The sequence below is a fragment of the Mobula birostris genome, chromosome 10 (assembly GCF_030028105.1).
Source record: "Mobula birostris isolate sMobBir1 chromosome 10, sMobBir1.hap1, whole genome shotgun sequence".
NCBI classification, from domain to species: domain Eukaryota; kingdom Metazoa; phylum Chordata; class Chondrichthyes; order Myliobatiformes; family Myliobatidae; genus Mobula; species Mobula birostris.
The window spans coordinates 125,006,442-125,024,123 of NC_092379.1; the positions used below are offsets into that span (position 1 = coordinate 125,006,442).

The 17,682-nt window shown below is 40.2% G+C and overlaps 1 protein-coding gene across 4 annotated transcripts in view; it reads right to left on the minus strand.

The window, feature by feature from the left end:
* Positions 1 to 15,372, minus strand: part of LOC140204311 (cytokine receptor common subunit gamma-like) — a 53,044-nt gene extending 37,672 nt beyond the window's left edge. For all 4 annotated transcript variants that reach the window (XM_072270924.1, XM_072270926.1, XM_072270927.1 and 1 more), the window contains exon 1: positions 15,162 to 15,372. In XM_072270924.1, coding sequence (XP_072127025.1) covers positions 15,162 to 15,264 — 103 coding nt within the window. In that variant the 5' untranslated portion in view covers positions 15,265 to 15,372. The remainder of the gene's footprint in view (positions 1 to 15,161) is intronic.
* Between the last annotated feature and the right edge of the window lie 2,310 nt (positions 15,373 to 17,682).

Below are 17,682 nucleotides of genomic sequence, written 5' to 3' on the forward strand. Positions count from 1 at the left end.
GAAACTATCTTTTCCTATTATCAAATAGTCAGACATTTTTTCAACAGAGGCTTTACGTCAGCTTAGAATTTACAGACCACAAGTATGCCGATCAGCCAATTTGATCAAAATTGGTGACTACGCTCCACTCAAGCCTTCTCTCAACTTAATTAATCTAACCCCAAAAGAATAGGGTTCTGGTGCTTTTTCCTTTAATGTTGCCTTCAAGGGCTTTGTAGTATCCACCATAACTACTCTTTGAAGTAGTAAGTTTTACCTCTTAACTTCTCGAGGTTATGAAGTTTCTTCTGAAGTTTTAATTTGTTTTATTATTCTATTTGTTAATAATTCTTTCCTGAATCCATTCATTCACCAGGAAGCTAAACAACTAACCTATTCTCACTGTTGCACCCTGCATACCTTCCGAAGAAAGCCCCTGAAAGGGATTCAGACACATGGGAGATTGCAGATGCTGGAATCTGGAGCAAAAAGCAAGAAAACTGTTGATGCTGGAAGGTAGAGGAACTCATATGGTCAAGCAGCTTCTATTGGGGGGATAAAGAAATGTTGATGGTTCAAATCGAAACCCTACATCAGGACCCTGCAAAGTCCTGATAGCAACTTTTGGATAGTAACTTTTCATGAGTAGGAACATGGAACAAATGCAAGCCAAGGAAAAAAAAGATCAGAATCTTCATTGGTTTCAAGGTCCCAAATGAAATCAGACTGAGTGACTTCAGTCTGAATGGAGGTATTGTAGTGGTGTGCTACACACAGCTACACACATAATAAATGGTCTCTATTTTGGCAATGCTTCATGCAATAATGATAACACAACAGAACAGGATTTCAGAAATGTCACACACCTCCTTATATTAGATCTGAGGCACAGTACTTGGAGAGAATGGGATGAAGAATATAGTGTACTAAGTTATGCTACAACTCACCTGGAAATTAGAGCTAGGATTACCACTAGAGGGTGAGTTGAGTGTATGAGTTGAGGAGAGAGGGGGACACCCTTGACAGTGTTAGCAAGTGGGCTGGCCAGTTTAATTTGTAATCCTTGTCGTAAGATCATCTTTGACCCAAACTCTGCCGGAATGACCAGGTGCAAGGAATCACCCAGAAACACAGAAACTCACCTGAGTAAGGATTCTCATGAGTTAACAGGTGACTAACAAAGAGGGAAGCCCAAGTTCCCAGGTTTAGCATGTGACCTCCAAGGAACAACTCTTCCTTCAGGCTTGGAGAGAGACTTACTGTAAGTGAAGCTAGATATTGATAACATGACCTCTTCAGGCCACAATACCATCTGCTACCAGAATTCAATGACAGGATTAATACTGGCAGTAACCTGTGTTATCATCACATCTAAATGAAATAATTGGATCAGAAGATTTAATACTAATAAGTTCAGCAAGTCAAGCAGCATCTATGGAGGGGGATAAACAGTAGACCTTTCTGGCTGAGTCCTGAAGAGTCTTGACCCAAAACATCAACTGTCTTTTCCCCTCCAGAGATGCTGCCTGACTTACTGGTTTCCTCCAATATTTTATGTGTGTTGCTCAAGATTTCCAGCATTTGCAGAACCTCTTGGGTTTAATACTAATAAAGGCTCCATTTCCTTCTGATGGACACCATCCCCCCAAATGGAAACAGCCTAGTTGAAATGATGATGGTCACAAATATGGTTCTTACCCCTCTCTTGTCCAAGTATATTCTGTCACTCAGAAGGCAGTCAAGTGACTTGTCTCAGACTTGGCCCCTGGCCACTTAGCAAAACAGAAGAGGATCTGGGTGCCGGAATAAATTAGACACTGACTTTTCCTTAGTTGGGTCACAGTCCGAGTCCAGATCAAGATTTATAATCGGAAATTCTGTTGAATGACTGACAGAGTTAGAATAGTGCCCTTGGTTTCAGAATATGAAGTGCCCCATTCCTCAACCCTGAGCTCTATTCCTCAACACACCCTCTTTAGGTTCCATTTGCCACATGGATTAAATAGTGTCTGTTGTCTTTCACTTTAAGGAAGGGTGAGTATAAATATCTCCTGGTAATAACACTCCGACTCACTTTCCTGCCTACTAATGAAGTATGAGGCAAAGATTCAGCATCATATTAATTTCTCCTAGAATAAGGGGAAATTAGCAGATCTGCAATCAACAGAATAACGCCTACATTTTTTCAATAGGAAACATCATCAAATTGTTAACCATTTACCAGTAAAATTTGAAACTAAAGATTTCCAGACAACTTTTTCAAAAAACTATTATAATTCAGAAGTTCAATGTGACTGCTGCATTTATTTATTGCAATCTATTTCTTTGTTCTTCAGTTCTCTCTGTGTAGACCTCTTTTGAAAGACATGCTGAACCACACCTCTTTTAGTCCTATTCCATCTTTGATTATGGGAGGTGACGGAAAAAGCAAAGGGAAAAGGTGTTTTGTTGCAGCTTTATAAAACCCTATTTTGGCTGCATTTGCAGTATTGCATTCTGTTCCGGTTGCTCCATTATAGGAAGAATGTGAAGGCTTCAGAGAGGGTGAGGTAGATGTTTGCTGTTTGGATTAGAGGGTGCATGCTCTAAGGGGAGGTTGGACAAGCTGGGGTTGCTGTTCCTGGAATAGTGGAGGCTGAGAGAAGACCTGATAAAAGTTTAGAAGATTATGAGAGATATCGATAGTGTAGATAGCCAATATCATTTTCCCAGGGTCAGATTGTCTGAATACTTGAATGCATACATTTAAATTCAAATCAGATGTGTAAGACAAGATTTTTTTACACAGAGTGTTTTGGGTGCCTGGAATACATTGCCAGGGGTGATGGTGTTGGTGACGTATATCAAAGAGGCATTTAGGAAGCTCTCAGAAAGGCACATGCATGTGCAGGGAATGGAGGGACATAACCATTGCCAGGGCAGGAAGATTTAACTGTTAGACATTTAACAGTTTTATTGGTTTGGCACAACATCGTGGGCTGAAAGGCCTGCTTTTGTGCTGCACTGTTCTATGTTGAACCTTCCATGCTAATGCTGAGAGTTTGCAGATCTCTAAAATTCAGCGGGATTGGTGCTCCTGTGCAGGCACAGCAAGAAACTAAGAAAGCTGACTAGGTAATTAATGATAGGGTCATCAATGGAACACCAGAAAAAAATCAGGAACTCACTGAAGGAAAGAATTGAAGGGGCTAGAGTTCATGTAGTGTGGCACAGGAGCACAGAAAACTGGGTTCAATTCCATCAGAGTCTTTAAGGAGTTTATAAGTTCTCCCTATGACTGTATGGGTTTTCTCCAGGTGCTCCAGAGAACTCCTACGTCCCAAAAACATATGGATTTGGATTAGTAATGATGTGGACACGCTATGTTGGTGCCAGAAGCATTGTGGGCTGCCCATCCCCTGCTTATTCTCAGTCTGTGGTAGTCGTTGATGTAGACGACATTCCATCGTACATTTCAATGTACAAGTGACACATAAAGCTATAACCATATAACAATTACAGCATGGAAATAGGCCATCTCGGTCCTTCTAGTCCATGCTGAACTCTTACTCTCACCTAGTCCCACTGACCCGCACTCAGCCCATAACCCTCCATTCCTTTCCTGTCCATATATCCATCCAATGTAACTTTAAATAACAACATCGAACCTGCCTCAACCACTTCTGCTAGATAGCTTTTCATTATCTATCCTGGATTATGCTCTAAGAAGTTACAGTTATCACATAGGGAATCTGATCAATTCCTAGCAATGTGCATTCTGGCCCCAATTTGTCTCCTTGTCCGCTCATCCATGGAACACCTGGGCAATAGCAATACCATGTTTATTGATTACAGCTCAGCATTCAGCATCATCTTCCCCTCAGTACTAATCAACAAGCCTCAAAACCCGGGCTCTGTACTTCCATCTGCAACTCAATCCTCGATTTCCTCATCAGAAGACAACAGTTAGTACAGAGTGGAAGTAACATCTCCTCCTCACTGACAATCAACATGGCCACACCTCAAATTTGTGTACTTAGCCTACGGCTCTACTCTCTCTCTCTCTCTCTCTCTCTCTCTCTCTCTCTCTCTATATATATATATATATATATATATATATATATATATATATATACACATATACACTCATGACTGTGTGACTAGGCATAGCTCAAACGCCATCTATAAATTCACCAATGACACAACTGGTGTTGGCAAAATTTAGTTGGTGACGAGCTGCCACATAGGAGAGCGACAGGTCAGTTGGTTGAGTGGTGTCACAATAGCAGCCTTGCATTCAATGTCAGCAAGACGAAGGAATTGATTGTGGACTTCAGGAAGGAGAAGTAAGGAGGAACACATACCATCCCTCATCGAGGGGTCAGCAGTGGAAAGAGTGAGCAGCTTTAAGTTTCTGGATGTCAACATCTCTGAAGATCTACCTTGGGCCCAACATATTGACGCAATTATGGAAAGCCATGCCAGCGGCTATGTTTCATTAGGAGTTTGCGGAGATTTGGTATGTCACCAAAGATTCTAGCAAATTTCTAGAGGGCATTCTGGCTGGTATGTCTGGTATGGAGGCGAGGCACCAACGCACAGGATTTGGAAAAAGCCACAGATGGTTGTAAACTCAGCCAGTACATCATGAGCTCTAGCCTTCCTGCCACCGAGGACATCACCAAAAGATGGTGCCTCAGAAAGGAGGTATCCACCACTAAGGACCCTCACCATACAGAACATGGTTTCTTCTCCTTATTACCACCAGGGAGGAGATACGGGAACCTGAACACACACATTCAAAGTTTTAGGAACATCTTTCCTCCTGCCATCAGATTTCTGGATGAATCCTACCTCATTATTTTACTCTCTTTTTACACTATTTATTTTTGATATTTCTTATTGTATCTTAATTTTTTGTTTACTGCATTGTACTGCTGCTGCAAAACAACAAGGTCAGTGATAATAAACATGATTCTGATTCTGACTTTGAACTCATGGTCTCATACCCCAATGTATGCTAAAGGAATCTAAAATAACTTGCTTTGTATCCCACAAAGCAAGTTATTTTTGAAGTAGTAGTTACTCTCCTTGAGCAGGAGGATGAAAAAGAATGCAGAACAAAAGACTGCATGTGCTGGGTATCTAAAGCAGAACGTGCTGAAAATGCTCACAAAGTCAGCCAGTGTCTGTGGTTGGGGGTGGGGGTGGGGAGGGACAGAGGAAGGAGGAGAGAGATAAAGGGAGGGAGAGGGAGACAGATGGAGGAAGAGAGAGAGAAAAGAGAGAGAGGGGGAGGGAGGGGAGGGAGGGGGAAGGAGGGAAAGAGACATAGGGAGAGGGAGAAAGGGAGGAAGGGAGACAAGAGGAAGAGTGGGAGAGAGAGGGGGAAAGGGATAGAGAGAGATGGAGAGAGACAGAGGGGAGGGAGAGGGAGAGAGAGATAACTTTACAAGTTGACAAGCTTCCATCAAAACTGATGAAACATTCTTTTTATTTCAGATTAGCAAAAAGTTTATCTTTGCGGTCCAACTCTCAATGCGTGTATATTTCGTCTGTGTTATTCATCTGATCTTTGTTCACGGGCATATCTGTCATAAGATTGTAATCTTTCAGTTGATAATCAATGGAAATTCTCATTACACATTTAGCAACATCAGGGGATATTTTTACCCATTCTTTTTAAGAGTGTATAGTCCCAGTCAGTAAGTTTCAATTCTTCTGTGGTTTTATAAAAAGTTTGAAATATTTTTAAAAATAATTACCACAAGAAGTTGACATTAAAAAAGCACATTTTCTGCAGTACTCACGCCATAGGAGGAATCAAACCTGGTGCACTGCAGTCACCACACTCTTAACGTGCTTAACATCATAAAAGATTACTATTTATGATTTTGATTATTCTTATCCAAATATGTATATTTTGAAAAACATCATGAACTAAAACATGTTCAAGAATTATTGGAGCTCACTGCAAACAGAATCAGATCACACTTCACTTTTTCCTTCTCCATATTTTTATACATTCCATCTGAGGTTGGATTTATTTTAGAACATAGGACATTATAACACGGGCGCTTCGGCGTGCAATGTTGTGTCAGCCTTTTAACCCATTATCAATATTTGAAGGTATTAGAAGCTCCTATCTTAGCGGGACATTGTCAAAAGAATTACTTAAAGTTTCTCATAAATGTTCCATTATTTTTTCCATACTGCTTCTTTGATTTTTTTTTCTCATTCTAGTTGAGATAAACGTTATAAAAACAATTATAGACCTTTGTCAAGAAGAGGAACGCAAAGTAATCCCCACCCCCATTTCCTTCCTTTGGAACAAAAGCCTTTCTCTATATAGTAAAGGCAGGGACTCTCCATCCTCTGTCTAAAGCCACATTCCATCAAACCTTAAGACAGTGTCCTTAAACACTTAGTTCTTCAACTGCAGATAGTTTTGGTGGTTTTATTATTATTTCTGATAATAAATACAGACTCTTTTACGAACCACTTATTATGTCAGTCATGGAAATATTTCTAAGCCCATGGAAAACATTAACAATTTGCAGAGAATCAGAAAAGTAGCTCCAATTAATAATATAACCATTCAAAAGAACAGTAGATTCTACAAAAAGTAAATCCTGAGAAATGGAAATCACTGAGAACTGAATATAAAAGCATGGAGAGAAACTAGTGCACAGCAGGCCATTTAGTAACTGTAAAGGGGTTAATATCCCATTAGCTTGATCCATGCTCCAATCAGAAAAAAAAGAAAAGAAAACAAATACATCAGGAAAACAAAGAGAAAAGAAAATTGGTTTCAGATGCCCCTATCACCAAAGGGAATGAATGGGGTACATGATTTGAAGACTGGAAGACAGAGAGGTATGAACTTTCTCATGCACCTTTTCAATAAAACATTAGTGGATGTACAAGGGACACACAATACTTAAAATGCCATTTGGTTTGTCAAAAGGAAAAGGATGAAAAGGAATGCAGGAGAAGTGGGCATTTATTGCGAGGAAATTGCATGATTACTGATATTGTTTAGCTATTCATCTGCCTTCTGACGTAATTGTAGTGTTTGCTTTCCCCAGGAAGTTCAGGAGACAGGGAACAGGTCTGTTGTCATGGCAGAACAGCAAAGGTAAGCTGATCAATGTGGATCTATCACCAAGGCACAATTCCACCTGGGCTTTTGTTCTCCAATATTTATTATTTTTCCTTTTTTCTTCAACAGTGACTTTCTAGCATTTTCTTATTTAATTCCAGATCTCAGTGCAGGCCTTCTGTCTCCTTACCATTTTGTACATTATTCTATATTTTTAAATCTTCACATTGGCTTTCAGGTGACCCATAGGCTGTCTAACATGCTTGTCTCTTCAGAGGTTGTACAATCCAATATGAACTTCCTCCTCTTTTCCCTTCTGTCCCCTTTTCTCCCATGTCATTTAGAGCTTGCATTTCAACTAGGGAATGTGTCCCTTTTCCGATTCAAGCCTCTGTTTCGTTCGGGCGATGAAAAGGTTCTTTCCAACAATATTAAAATAAGTTATGCTGCACTTGCTGTGTGGGAATGTTTGAATGTCTTCAGCAATGAAAAAATAGCAGCACCTAGTTTCCAAGTTTCTGTTAACCAGGTTTCCCGTCCCTTGACTCTTAACATACAGTTTTGCTAAAATAGACTCTCAGTAATTTCTATCTTGGACATTTGTTAAATGTTAAACATTTGGTTGAAGTTTAATGATATTGTAACTGAATAATGAACAAAGAACGTAGAGCATTACACAGTACGAACCGTTTGAGCCATGATGTTGTGAATGAGTGACTGCAACATGCTTAACTTCAGTTTAATCAGGAACAATTAACAATTGACCATTGAAAAATAGCTGTCACTTAACAAAACATGAAACCCTCTAAACCAATGCAAAATTACTCAAGAATCAGTGCTAGCTTTAGATTTGTTGTTTAAAATCCTTTCTGTTAAAATCAGCTAAGTCAGCATAGACTTTCTATCAAATCAGGACCTTGCAGTCTGTATGTTCTATGAAGCTACGGTGAATTGGCCTATTAAGACAAAAAGACAAAAATTAATTTATTATTATTATTTAAATCAGATCTGCTCAGAGTTTCTCATTAGGCTGAAATAAAGTGATACTTTGAGTGTGAAATCAATTTACTTATTTAGAGAAAAGTCAAGCTAATTTTGATATTAACTTTCTAAATCCTAGTCAGTTGACCAAATATTAGGTTCTATTCCAAAACACATGTAAAGTGTGAGGAAAAGATTTATTTCACAAGCAGCCTTGCTAGTCATTAGAAAAGATGCATTCAGTTTATCTATAACGTCTCCAAATTTCTCTTTGGAGTGAAGGAGGATGAGAGGTGACTTGATAGTGGTGGTCAAGATGATGAGGCACGGATCGAGTGGATAACGAGAGGCTTTTTCTCATGGTGGATGTGGCCCTTATGAAAAGGCATAATGTTAAGGTGATCGGAGGAAAGTATCGGGCGGGGGGGGGATGTCAGATGTAACTTTTTCACACAGAGAGTGCTGAGCAAGTGGAACACTGCACCGGGAAGGTGGTAGAGGCAGATACATTAGGGACATTTAATAAATTCTTAGATAGGCACATGGATAATAGAAGAATGGAGGGTTATCTAAGAGAAAGGGTTAGATTGATCTTAGAGGAAGTGATAGGATGAGCACAACATTATGGGGTGTACTGTACTGTGGTATTCTATGTTCTATGTTCTCCCTTATCTGTAGTTTTGCATCAGACAGAAATTAAGCCTTTTTGGTATTATCAGTAGTACCCAGGACATCTTCAAAGAGTGATGCCTCAAAAAGGTGGCCTCCATCATTAAGGACCCCTATCACCGAGGATGTGACTTGTTCTCACTGTTACCATCAGGAATGAGGTACAGAAGCCTGAAGGCACACACTCAGTGATTCAGAAATAGCTTCTTCCCCTCTGCCATCCGACTCCTAAATGGACATTGAACCCACAAACACTACCTCACTACTTTATTTATTTCCATTTTTGCACTAATTTAATTAAGTTCCACTCGCTTATTTAATTAGGAAAATTCAGTCACTAGGTATACATGGAGAGGTAGTAAATTGGATTTGACATTGGCTCAATGGAAGAAGCCAGAGACTGGTAGTGGAGGATTGCTTCTCTGAGTGGAGGCCTGTGACTTGTGGTGTGCCACAGGGATCAGTGCTGGGTCCATTGTTATTATCATCTATATCAATGATCTGGATAATAATGTGGTAAATTGGATCAGCAAATTTGCTGATGGTACAAAGATTGGAGCTGTAGTGGACACTGAGGAAGGTTTTCAAAGCTTGCAGAGGGATTTGGACCAGCTGGAAAAATGGGCTGAAAAATGGCACATGGAGTTTAATACAGACAAGTGTGAGGTATTGCACTTTGGAAGAAGTGTAGAACATACAGGGTTAATTGTAAGGCACTGAGGAGTGCAGTAGAACAGAAGGATCTGGGAATACAGATACAAAATTCCCTAAAAGTGGCATCACAGGTATATATGGTCATAAAGAGAGCTTTTGGTACATTGGTCTTTATAAATCAAAGTATTGAGTATAAGAGTTGGAATGTTATGGTGAGGTTGTATAAAGCATTGGTGAGGCCGAATTTGGAGTATTGTGTACAATTTTGGTCACCAAATTACAGGAAGGATATTAATAAGGTTGAAAGAGTGCAGAGAAGGTTTACAAGGATGTTGCCGAGACTGGAGAAACTGAGTTACAGAGAAAGTTTGAATAGGTTAGGACATTATTCCCTTCAGTGTAGAAGAATGAGGGGAGATTTGAAAGAGGTATATAAAATTATGATGGGTATAGATAGAGTGAATGCAAGCAGGCTTTTTCCACTGAGGCTAGGGGAGAAAAAAACCAGAGGACATGGGTTAAAGGTGAAGGGGGAAAAGTTTAAAGGGAACATTAGGGGGGGGCTTCTTCACACAGAGAATGGTGGGAGTGTGGAATGAGCTGCCAGATGAAGTGGTAAATGCTTTTAACGTTTAAGAAAAACTTGGACAGGTACATGGATGAGAGGTGTATGGAGGAATATGGTCCAGGTGCAGGTCAGTGGGACTAGGCAGAAAAATGGTTTGGCACAGCCAAGAAGGGCCAAAAGGCCTGCTTCTGTGCTGTAATGTTCTATGGTTCTATCTAACTATTTAATATCTATACATGCTTATTGCAATTCACTTTTTTCTATCATTATGCATTGCATTGTACTGCTGTTGCAAAGACAACAGATTTCACGACATAAGCTGGTGATATTGAGTGTGGTTCTGATTCTGACTCTGCGCAAATATTTCACTGTCATGATGAGAGCAATGATTGGAGAGGGTAATCATTTTCACGTGATTACGTAAGCTGGACCTAATCCTATAGTTTTTCTTTCATAGGACACATTTTATCCCATTTGTTGTAACACATAACTATATCACTTCCAACCTATGAAGCAGTGAAAGCTTTCCATGTTGTCTGTCACAATGGTGGTCCAGATTCAAGGGGATCATTAAAGAAATTTCCCTTGTTCTTCTTCTTAGGGAGGTGCTCAGGACTGAGGCTGACATACTTTCACTCTGGTTTTGTGGGTTCTGAGGTGGCTAATGAGGCCAACACAGAAACCACAGGCTCCAACACATAAGGGGCAAGTGATATTTGCTGGGGTAGTTATTGGGCAGTTTTGTGTGGCAGTGCAATCCTTCTGCTGCTTACTAAAGCCTCAGGTTTACTCCTCTCACTCAGTCCCTGCCTTTCCAAGTGAACATAAATCCTGTCCCAGACATCTTTTACCCCAACAATTTCCCTGATATGAAGCTAAGGACTCACTGGCCTGTAGTTTCCTGGCTAATCCCCATTGCCCTTTTTGAATAAGAGATTGACATCAGGTATCCTCTAGTATTCTGGTACCTGACCAATGGCCAATGAAGGTCAAAAAAATCTCTGTTAAGAGTGTCAGCAGCTTTCTCCCTTGCTTTCTATAGCTTTCTGGAATAGATCCTGCCAGGTTCTATCTGGATCAATATCTCCAATGCTTCATATTTCCTGATGGAGATAAACTCCAAAATATCAGCATTCCTTCTTCACCCACCACATCCTTCTCCCTGGTGAATGGTGATTAGAAGCATGCCTTTAAAATCCCATTCATATCTTCTGGCTCTATGCAAGGTTTTCCTTTTGGCCTACACCTTCCCTGGCCATCTCCTTGCTTTGAATTCTCTTTAATCATGGTTGTTGGAGCCATTTCATATCCTAACCATGCCCTCCTAATTTCTCACGTTCTCTCCTGCATCCCCAAAAAGCATCAAAAGATTTGCTCCATACTGAACGCTTATAACTGATATGTTGAAGCAACACACATCAAAGTTGCTGGTGAACGCAGCAGACCGGGCAGCATCTGTAGGAAGAGGTGCAGTCGACGTTTCAGGCCGAGACCCTTCGTCAGGACTTCCTACAGATGCTGCCTGGCCTGCTGCTTTCACCAGCAACTTTGATGTGTGTTGCTTGAATTTCCAGCATCTGCATAATTCCTGTTGTTAACCGATATGTTGACCTCCTTTTGCTAGTCGAGCATTCAATTTCCCTTGTTAACCAAAGTTCCCTAATCTTACCATCTTTGCATCTTACAGGGACATGCTGCCTCGGGGTTCTTACAATCTTGTCTACACCTAGTTATCAGATGTTGCTTTTCCCTCTAGCACTGGCCCTAATTTATTGCTGCCAGATCCTATCATTTACTGTTAATATCAACCCCTCCCTCCCCCACAATGTCGGACCAACTTTACCTGTTTCCAGGATACCTTGTAACTTGCCGAACTCTAATTGCCGTTCCCGAAGGGAAGGGTTCTGCCACAGACACTGCTGCAACTTGTCCATTCTCCTTCCCCAGAACAAGATCCAGTAAATCCCTGTCACTAGTAGAACTGTAAACCTACTGCTTTTACACCCCTCTTTAGGACAGTTTATAAACTCCACCTCCTCCCCACCCCCCCTTCCCTCCTTTGATGCTGCCTGACCTGCTGAGTTCCCCCAGCATTTTGTGCATGTTGCCGTTACACTAAGGCAGTCCCAGTCAATACTGGGGATGTTAACCCACTAACTCCACAAAGAAGAGGCACAAGAGCCCTCAGACGCGGAATCTGGAGCAAACCGCAAAGCACTGGAGGAAAGGCTATTCAGGTCATCAAGCCTGCTCTGCCATTACATCACGGCCAGTTTATTTTCCTTCTCAACCTTGGCTTCTCCCTATAACATTCCACACCCTAATTAATCAGGAACCTTTCAACCTCCGTTTTAAATATACACTTGGCTTCCACGACCATCTGTGGCAATGAATTCCATTGATTCATCTCCCCCTGGCTACAGAAATTCTTCCACATCTCTGTTCTAATGGGGCATCTTTCTATTCTGAGGCTGAACCCTCTGGTCCCAGACTCCCCCACTATTGGAAACATCCTCTCATTGCCCTCTCTACCTAGGACTTTCAATATCCCTCGGTATATTCGTTAGTTCTGGCCACATCTGGAAGGGCTGCTTGAGGTGCTGTATGGTGGTGAAGGAGGACATGTAGGGGCTGGTGTAATGCCTTTTTGTGGTTACAGGCGGTAGACATGGGCAGTGCGCATTTGGGGAACAGTAAAGTTGGAGACTGTGGTGGGGTGATTCACAGAGGTGGTGAGGTATGTGATGATACGTGCCACAGTATCATTGGTGGGGTCCTGGTGCATGGGAAGAGGAGGGGTCTTGGAGATGCCAACTGGCTTCTGCTAGATCGTGGTTCCCTTGATAAGATCCCCCAATAACTCAACAAAAACAAATATTTAGTTAGAGTTCTAAGCAGTGACCTACTTATTGGCTTCTACTTTGTTCATCTATAGATCAATAAAATGTTAGGTGCAACTTTATCATTTGTCTTATCACATTCGATACTTCGTACTCTAATGGCTTGAGTGAAGCATGCTTCCTGTGTGTAGATGCATTGCCGCCTCTTAAACCCCAGCATAGAGTCATGGAAATTTACTTCATATAAGGGAGCTACTTAGCTCATCATATCTATTGCAGCCAAGGGGAAGATAATGAGATTAATTCTGCTTTCCATTTCTCAGCCTGTAGCATTGTAGGTTACATCGTACCAGGTGGTCATCCAAGAATTTCTCAAATAAATTTTTTAGACCCTCTCCACTCCTTGGGTGAAAGATGTTTTCTTTACTACTGCACCGCACCCCACCCCCTTGCTTTTAATTACATAGATCTACGGCCTCCAGTCAATGAACACTCAACAAGCAATTTTCCTTGCCAATTTTTACAACCCCAATTAACAGTGTCTACCAATCTCTTCCTTGTTCTGCATGTCTCATAATTTTGTAAGAATCGTTTATGCCTTCTTTCCGTCTCCTCTGTTCAAAAGAAAATAATCTCGTGACTCATATAAATTTGGATAAGTACATGGATGGGAGAGATATGGAGGGCTATGGTCCAGGTACAAGTTGATGGGACTCAGCAGAATAATAGTTCAGCATAGGCTAGAAGGGTCTATTTCTGTACTGTAGCAATCTACGCCCCTATGCCTAACTCTGATATATATCCACAGATAATGTACTTTCATAATGTACTGAAGCAATTTTTCAGTTAATTAAACAATCCTGCATGGACTTGAAGCACAAGGAGAACCTCAACTACAAGAATTTTTTTAAGTAAGACGCACAAAATGATGGGGGAACTTAGCAGGTCAGGCAACGTCTATGGAAGTGTAAACAGGCTGCGTTTCAGGCTGAAACCCTTCTGCAGATTTTCTTTTTTTAAGAATTGCTTTATGCTTTTTTCAGTGCTTGCTTTTGAATAATATTCCCCTGTCCCCAACCCAACATCCTGTCACCACCCCTCCTCCAGCCACCCATCTTCCCCCTCCCCCACCTACCCTACCATCCTGCCATCCTGCTTGCGTTTCCTTGGTAGTTTAAAGAAACCTGAATTATTCTTACAAATTTTAATCAAATGTTTTATATCCAGGAAGTCATACAACACTGCAGTATGCTTCAGTATCTCAATATTGCTGATAGAATATTCAACTCTTTGTAGGCATCATTCTCAACCCATTCTGACCATTAAGAAGATCTAGAGAATAACACAAGTCATTGGAGTGACAATGCTGTAACTAATAGCAAAGAATGCAATATGCAGTTTCAAAAAAAATTGTTCTACATTCATTTTAGGGAACAATTTGCTAACCCAATACATTACGACAATGAAATATTAGCTCTATAGCATTCTGTTCTATAATTCACTAAACACATTAATTATTGATGGCAGTTAACCTGATTTGGTAAGTGTAAATTGTGAATGGGACTTTATTAAGATTTCTGTTAGCTGCCAATATGTAAGAAAAACAAAGCACAAAATTGTTGAATAACTGCATAAACTTAACTGGTCAATTACTGGGAAGAAAACCTGCGTCACTCTAGACAATGAGACAATTCGTAATATTCTCAGGGCAAAAGGCGATGGCTAGTAAATGCTGCTGCACAAGGATTATCCATTAAACAAGGACCATAACCACGTCTGTAGTTCATATTGTGTCCAAATAACATATATAAACATATCAAAGGGGCAAGTAATATGAATGATGCACTCAGCAGAACACAATTTAGTACTTTCCCATTCAGTTTATTTACATTCACTGTACATCAACTAACATCAAGTTTTCGAATAAATTGATTAAACTTGCTTTCAGCTCCGAGGCAGTAAATTATTCTCCTTACTCTATACTTACTAAAAACGTAATTCCTTACCTAAGATTCATCTTTATTTTTAAAAGATCCTCTAAAATCGCTCAGATTAATCATCAGACAATCACATTTTATGATTTTGGGACTATTTGTAAGGGGACAATGTGCTTTTATGTATTTCTTTTAATTCTGCTTTCATTAAACAAGATTTAAATATTGCCCTTCCTGATAAACGCAGTACCTTTGATTGCGTCATTGATAAGTGAAAAATCTAACATGTAACATGAATACTTTAATACAAGTTAAAAACACCAGTGACGAAATTTCAAATTTATGTACTGAATCAAAAGAACAAGGCTTAAATTTAGTGGCAGTAAAAACATTAATCAAATTGCTTCCTTCCTGATAGCTTAAAGGAAAATATAGAAAAAGAGCAAAAGACTCACCATTTGACAGAACGTTGCTTGTCATATTAAATAAAACAATTAACCAGATGAAGGAACCCAGCTTTGGTAGTACCCATTCTTTCTGTAGATATTGACTAGCCATTTTGTGACTGCCGCAAAATTTTAGTGGATTCTCAAACAATGTACATTTTTAATTCCATTCTAAGGCAGAGCTGCATTCATCCGTTCTATTCTGTGGTCTGATAACAGACGTCTGAGATAGCTTCAGCGCTGAACAGTTTCCTTTTCCTTATTAGATGAAATGTTTCCTGTGTCTTGTCGTAGGCGCTGAATGTATACGCCATTTCATACAAGATGTTTCCAGGTGGTATTGCGGTACGATGTACGTGTAAATATAAAAATCTGAACAAAGATCGTTATCTCTGCTTCTTTTCTCTTCTCCCAATTCATCACCAAGGTTGCGAGTTGGAGAAGGTAGAGAACAGGATCTAGGTGAGAATATGTAAACTTTTACAAAACTTGAACAAGTATTTTCTATTCATGAAGACCTGCAGTAAAGCAGGAAGCCATTTGGGCAATCAGGCTCAGACTAATTCTTTAAACTTCAAAAGTTCGAAGTAGACTTATTATCAAAGTACATATATTTCATCATATACAACACTAAAATTCATTTTCTTGTGGGCAATTACAGTAAGTACAAGAAACACAATAGAATCAACAAAAGACTGTATCCAACAGGGGAGACAAACAACCAATTAAAAAAGAACTGTGTAAATACAAAGACAAAGAGAGAAAAAAGAAATAATGGTAATAAAAATAAATAAATAAACAATAAATATCGAGAACATGAGATGAAGAGTCCTAGAGGGTGTGTCCCTAGGTTTGTGTTGTACTATTCTATGTTCTATGTTCTATGTAAGTTATCCCCTTTGGTTCAAAAGCCCAATGATAGAAAATAGAAAACCTACAGCACAATAGAGGTCCTTCGGCCCACAAAGTTGTGCTGAATATGTCCCTACCTTAGAAATTACCAGGGTTACCCATAGCCCTCTATTTTTCTAAGCTACATGTACCTATCTAAGTCTCTTAAAAGACCCTATCGTATCCACCTCCACCAGCGTTGCCGGCAGCCCATTCCACGCATTCACCACTCTCTGCATAAAAAACTTACCCCGACATCTCCTCTGTACCTACTTCCAAGCACCTTAAACCTGTGCCCTCTTGTGGCAGCCATTTCAGCCCTGGGAAAAAGCCTCTGACTATCCACATGATCAATGCCTCTCATCATCTTATACACAAAGATAAGATGATTGAGGAGTAATAACTGTTCGTGAACCTGATGGTGTAGGTTCAGAGGCTCCTGTACCTTTTTCCTGATAGCAGCAGTGAGAAGAGAGCTTGGCTTGAGAAGAGATCTCTGATTGGTTCCATGACACTGCTCTGTTTTCAAAATGTGCTAAGTTTTCTCTGATTTAAGTTTATTAGTAATTCAATCCTGAAGTCACTATTCACTCTGAGTAATAACTTTGAGATAGACCAAAGACATCTTCTCAATTCTCCTTGGATTTCTGACCAGTTTTCTTAATAGTCCATACCTCTCCGTACCTCCAGTTATCCAGCTATTTTATCATAACCCCATAATTTGACCAACACCAATGACTTCCCTCTTAAGGAGTAATATTTCAGCTTTTACTAGTTACTTCATGTGGTTATAGAACATAGAACATGCAACAGTATAGCCCAGTACTGGTCCTTTGGCCCATAATGTCGTGCCGACCTTTGAACCTCCTCCAAGATCGGTCTAATGCTTCCCACCCACATAGCCCTCCGTGTTTCTCTTATCCATGTTCTAATCAGAGTCTTTTAAAAGTCTCTAAAGTATTTGCCTCTACCACAACTCTTAGCAGTGCGTTCCATGGACGCAACGATTTCTGTGTAAAAAAACTACCACTAACACCCCTTTCCTTTCCTTAATCACCTTAAAATTCTGCCCTTTCGTATTAGCCATTTTTGCCCTGGGAGAAAGGCACCTGCTATTCACTCAATTGATGCCTCATCATTTTATACAGTAATGGATCAGTACTATCTGGCAGCAATGTGTTTGTAAACCCCTGGAACCAGAGCATAGTGTGTCTTTGTTTATGGACTGTGGACTTCCTCAGACTTATGCTTTTTATATTCTGTGATTTTTTTTTCTAATCGCCCGTTTTTTTCCTGTTTCGTTGTGCGAGGGGAGGGTGATCGAGGAGTTGATGTTCTGTTAGTTTTTTGTGGGGGGTGGGTTGATAGTCAGGATGCCATTCTTTTTGTATGGGGGGGTGGTAGGTTTGATGTTTCTCTCTGAGCAACTTTCATGTTCTTTCTCTGTTTCGTGGCTATCTGGAGAATACAAATTTCTGCGTTTTACATGGAAACATGCTTTGATATTAAATGAACCTTTGACCGTTGCAGAATTGGTTGGGTGAAATTAAAGTGGATGGAGGTACCTTACTTTCACTTTGAGCAATTTTCCTTGCCTTTTTACACACACCCATTTATTAGCATCAATAAAAGTGTCTGG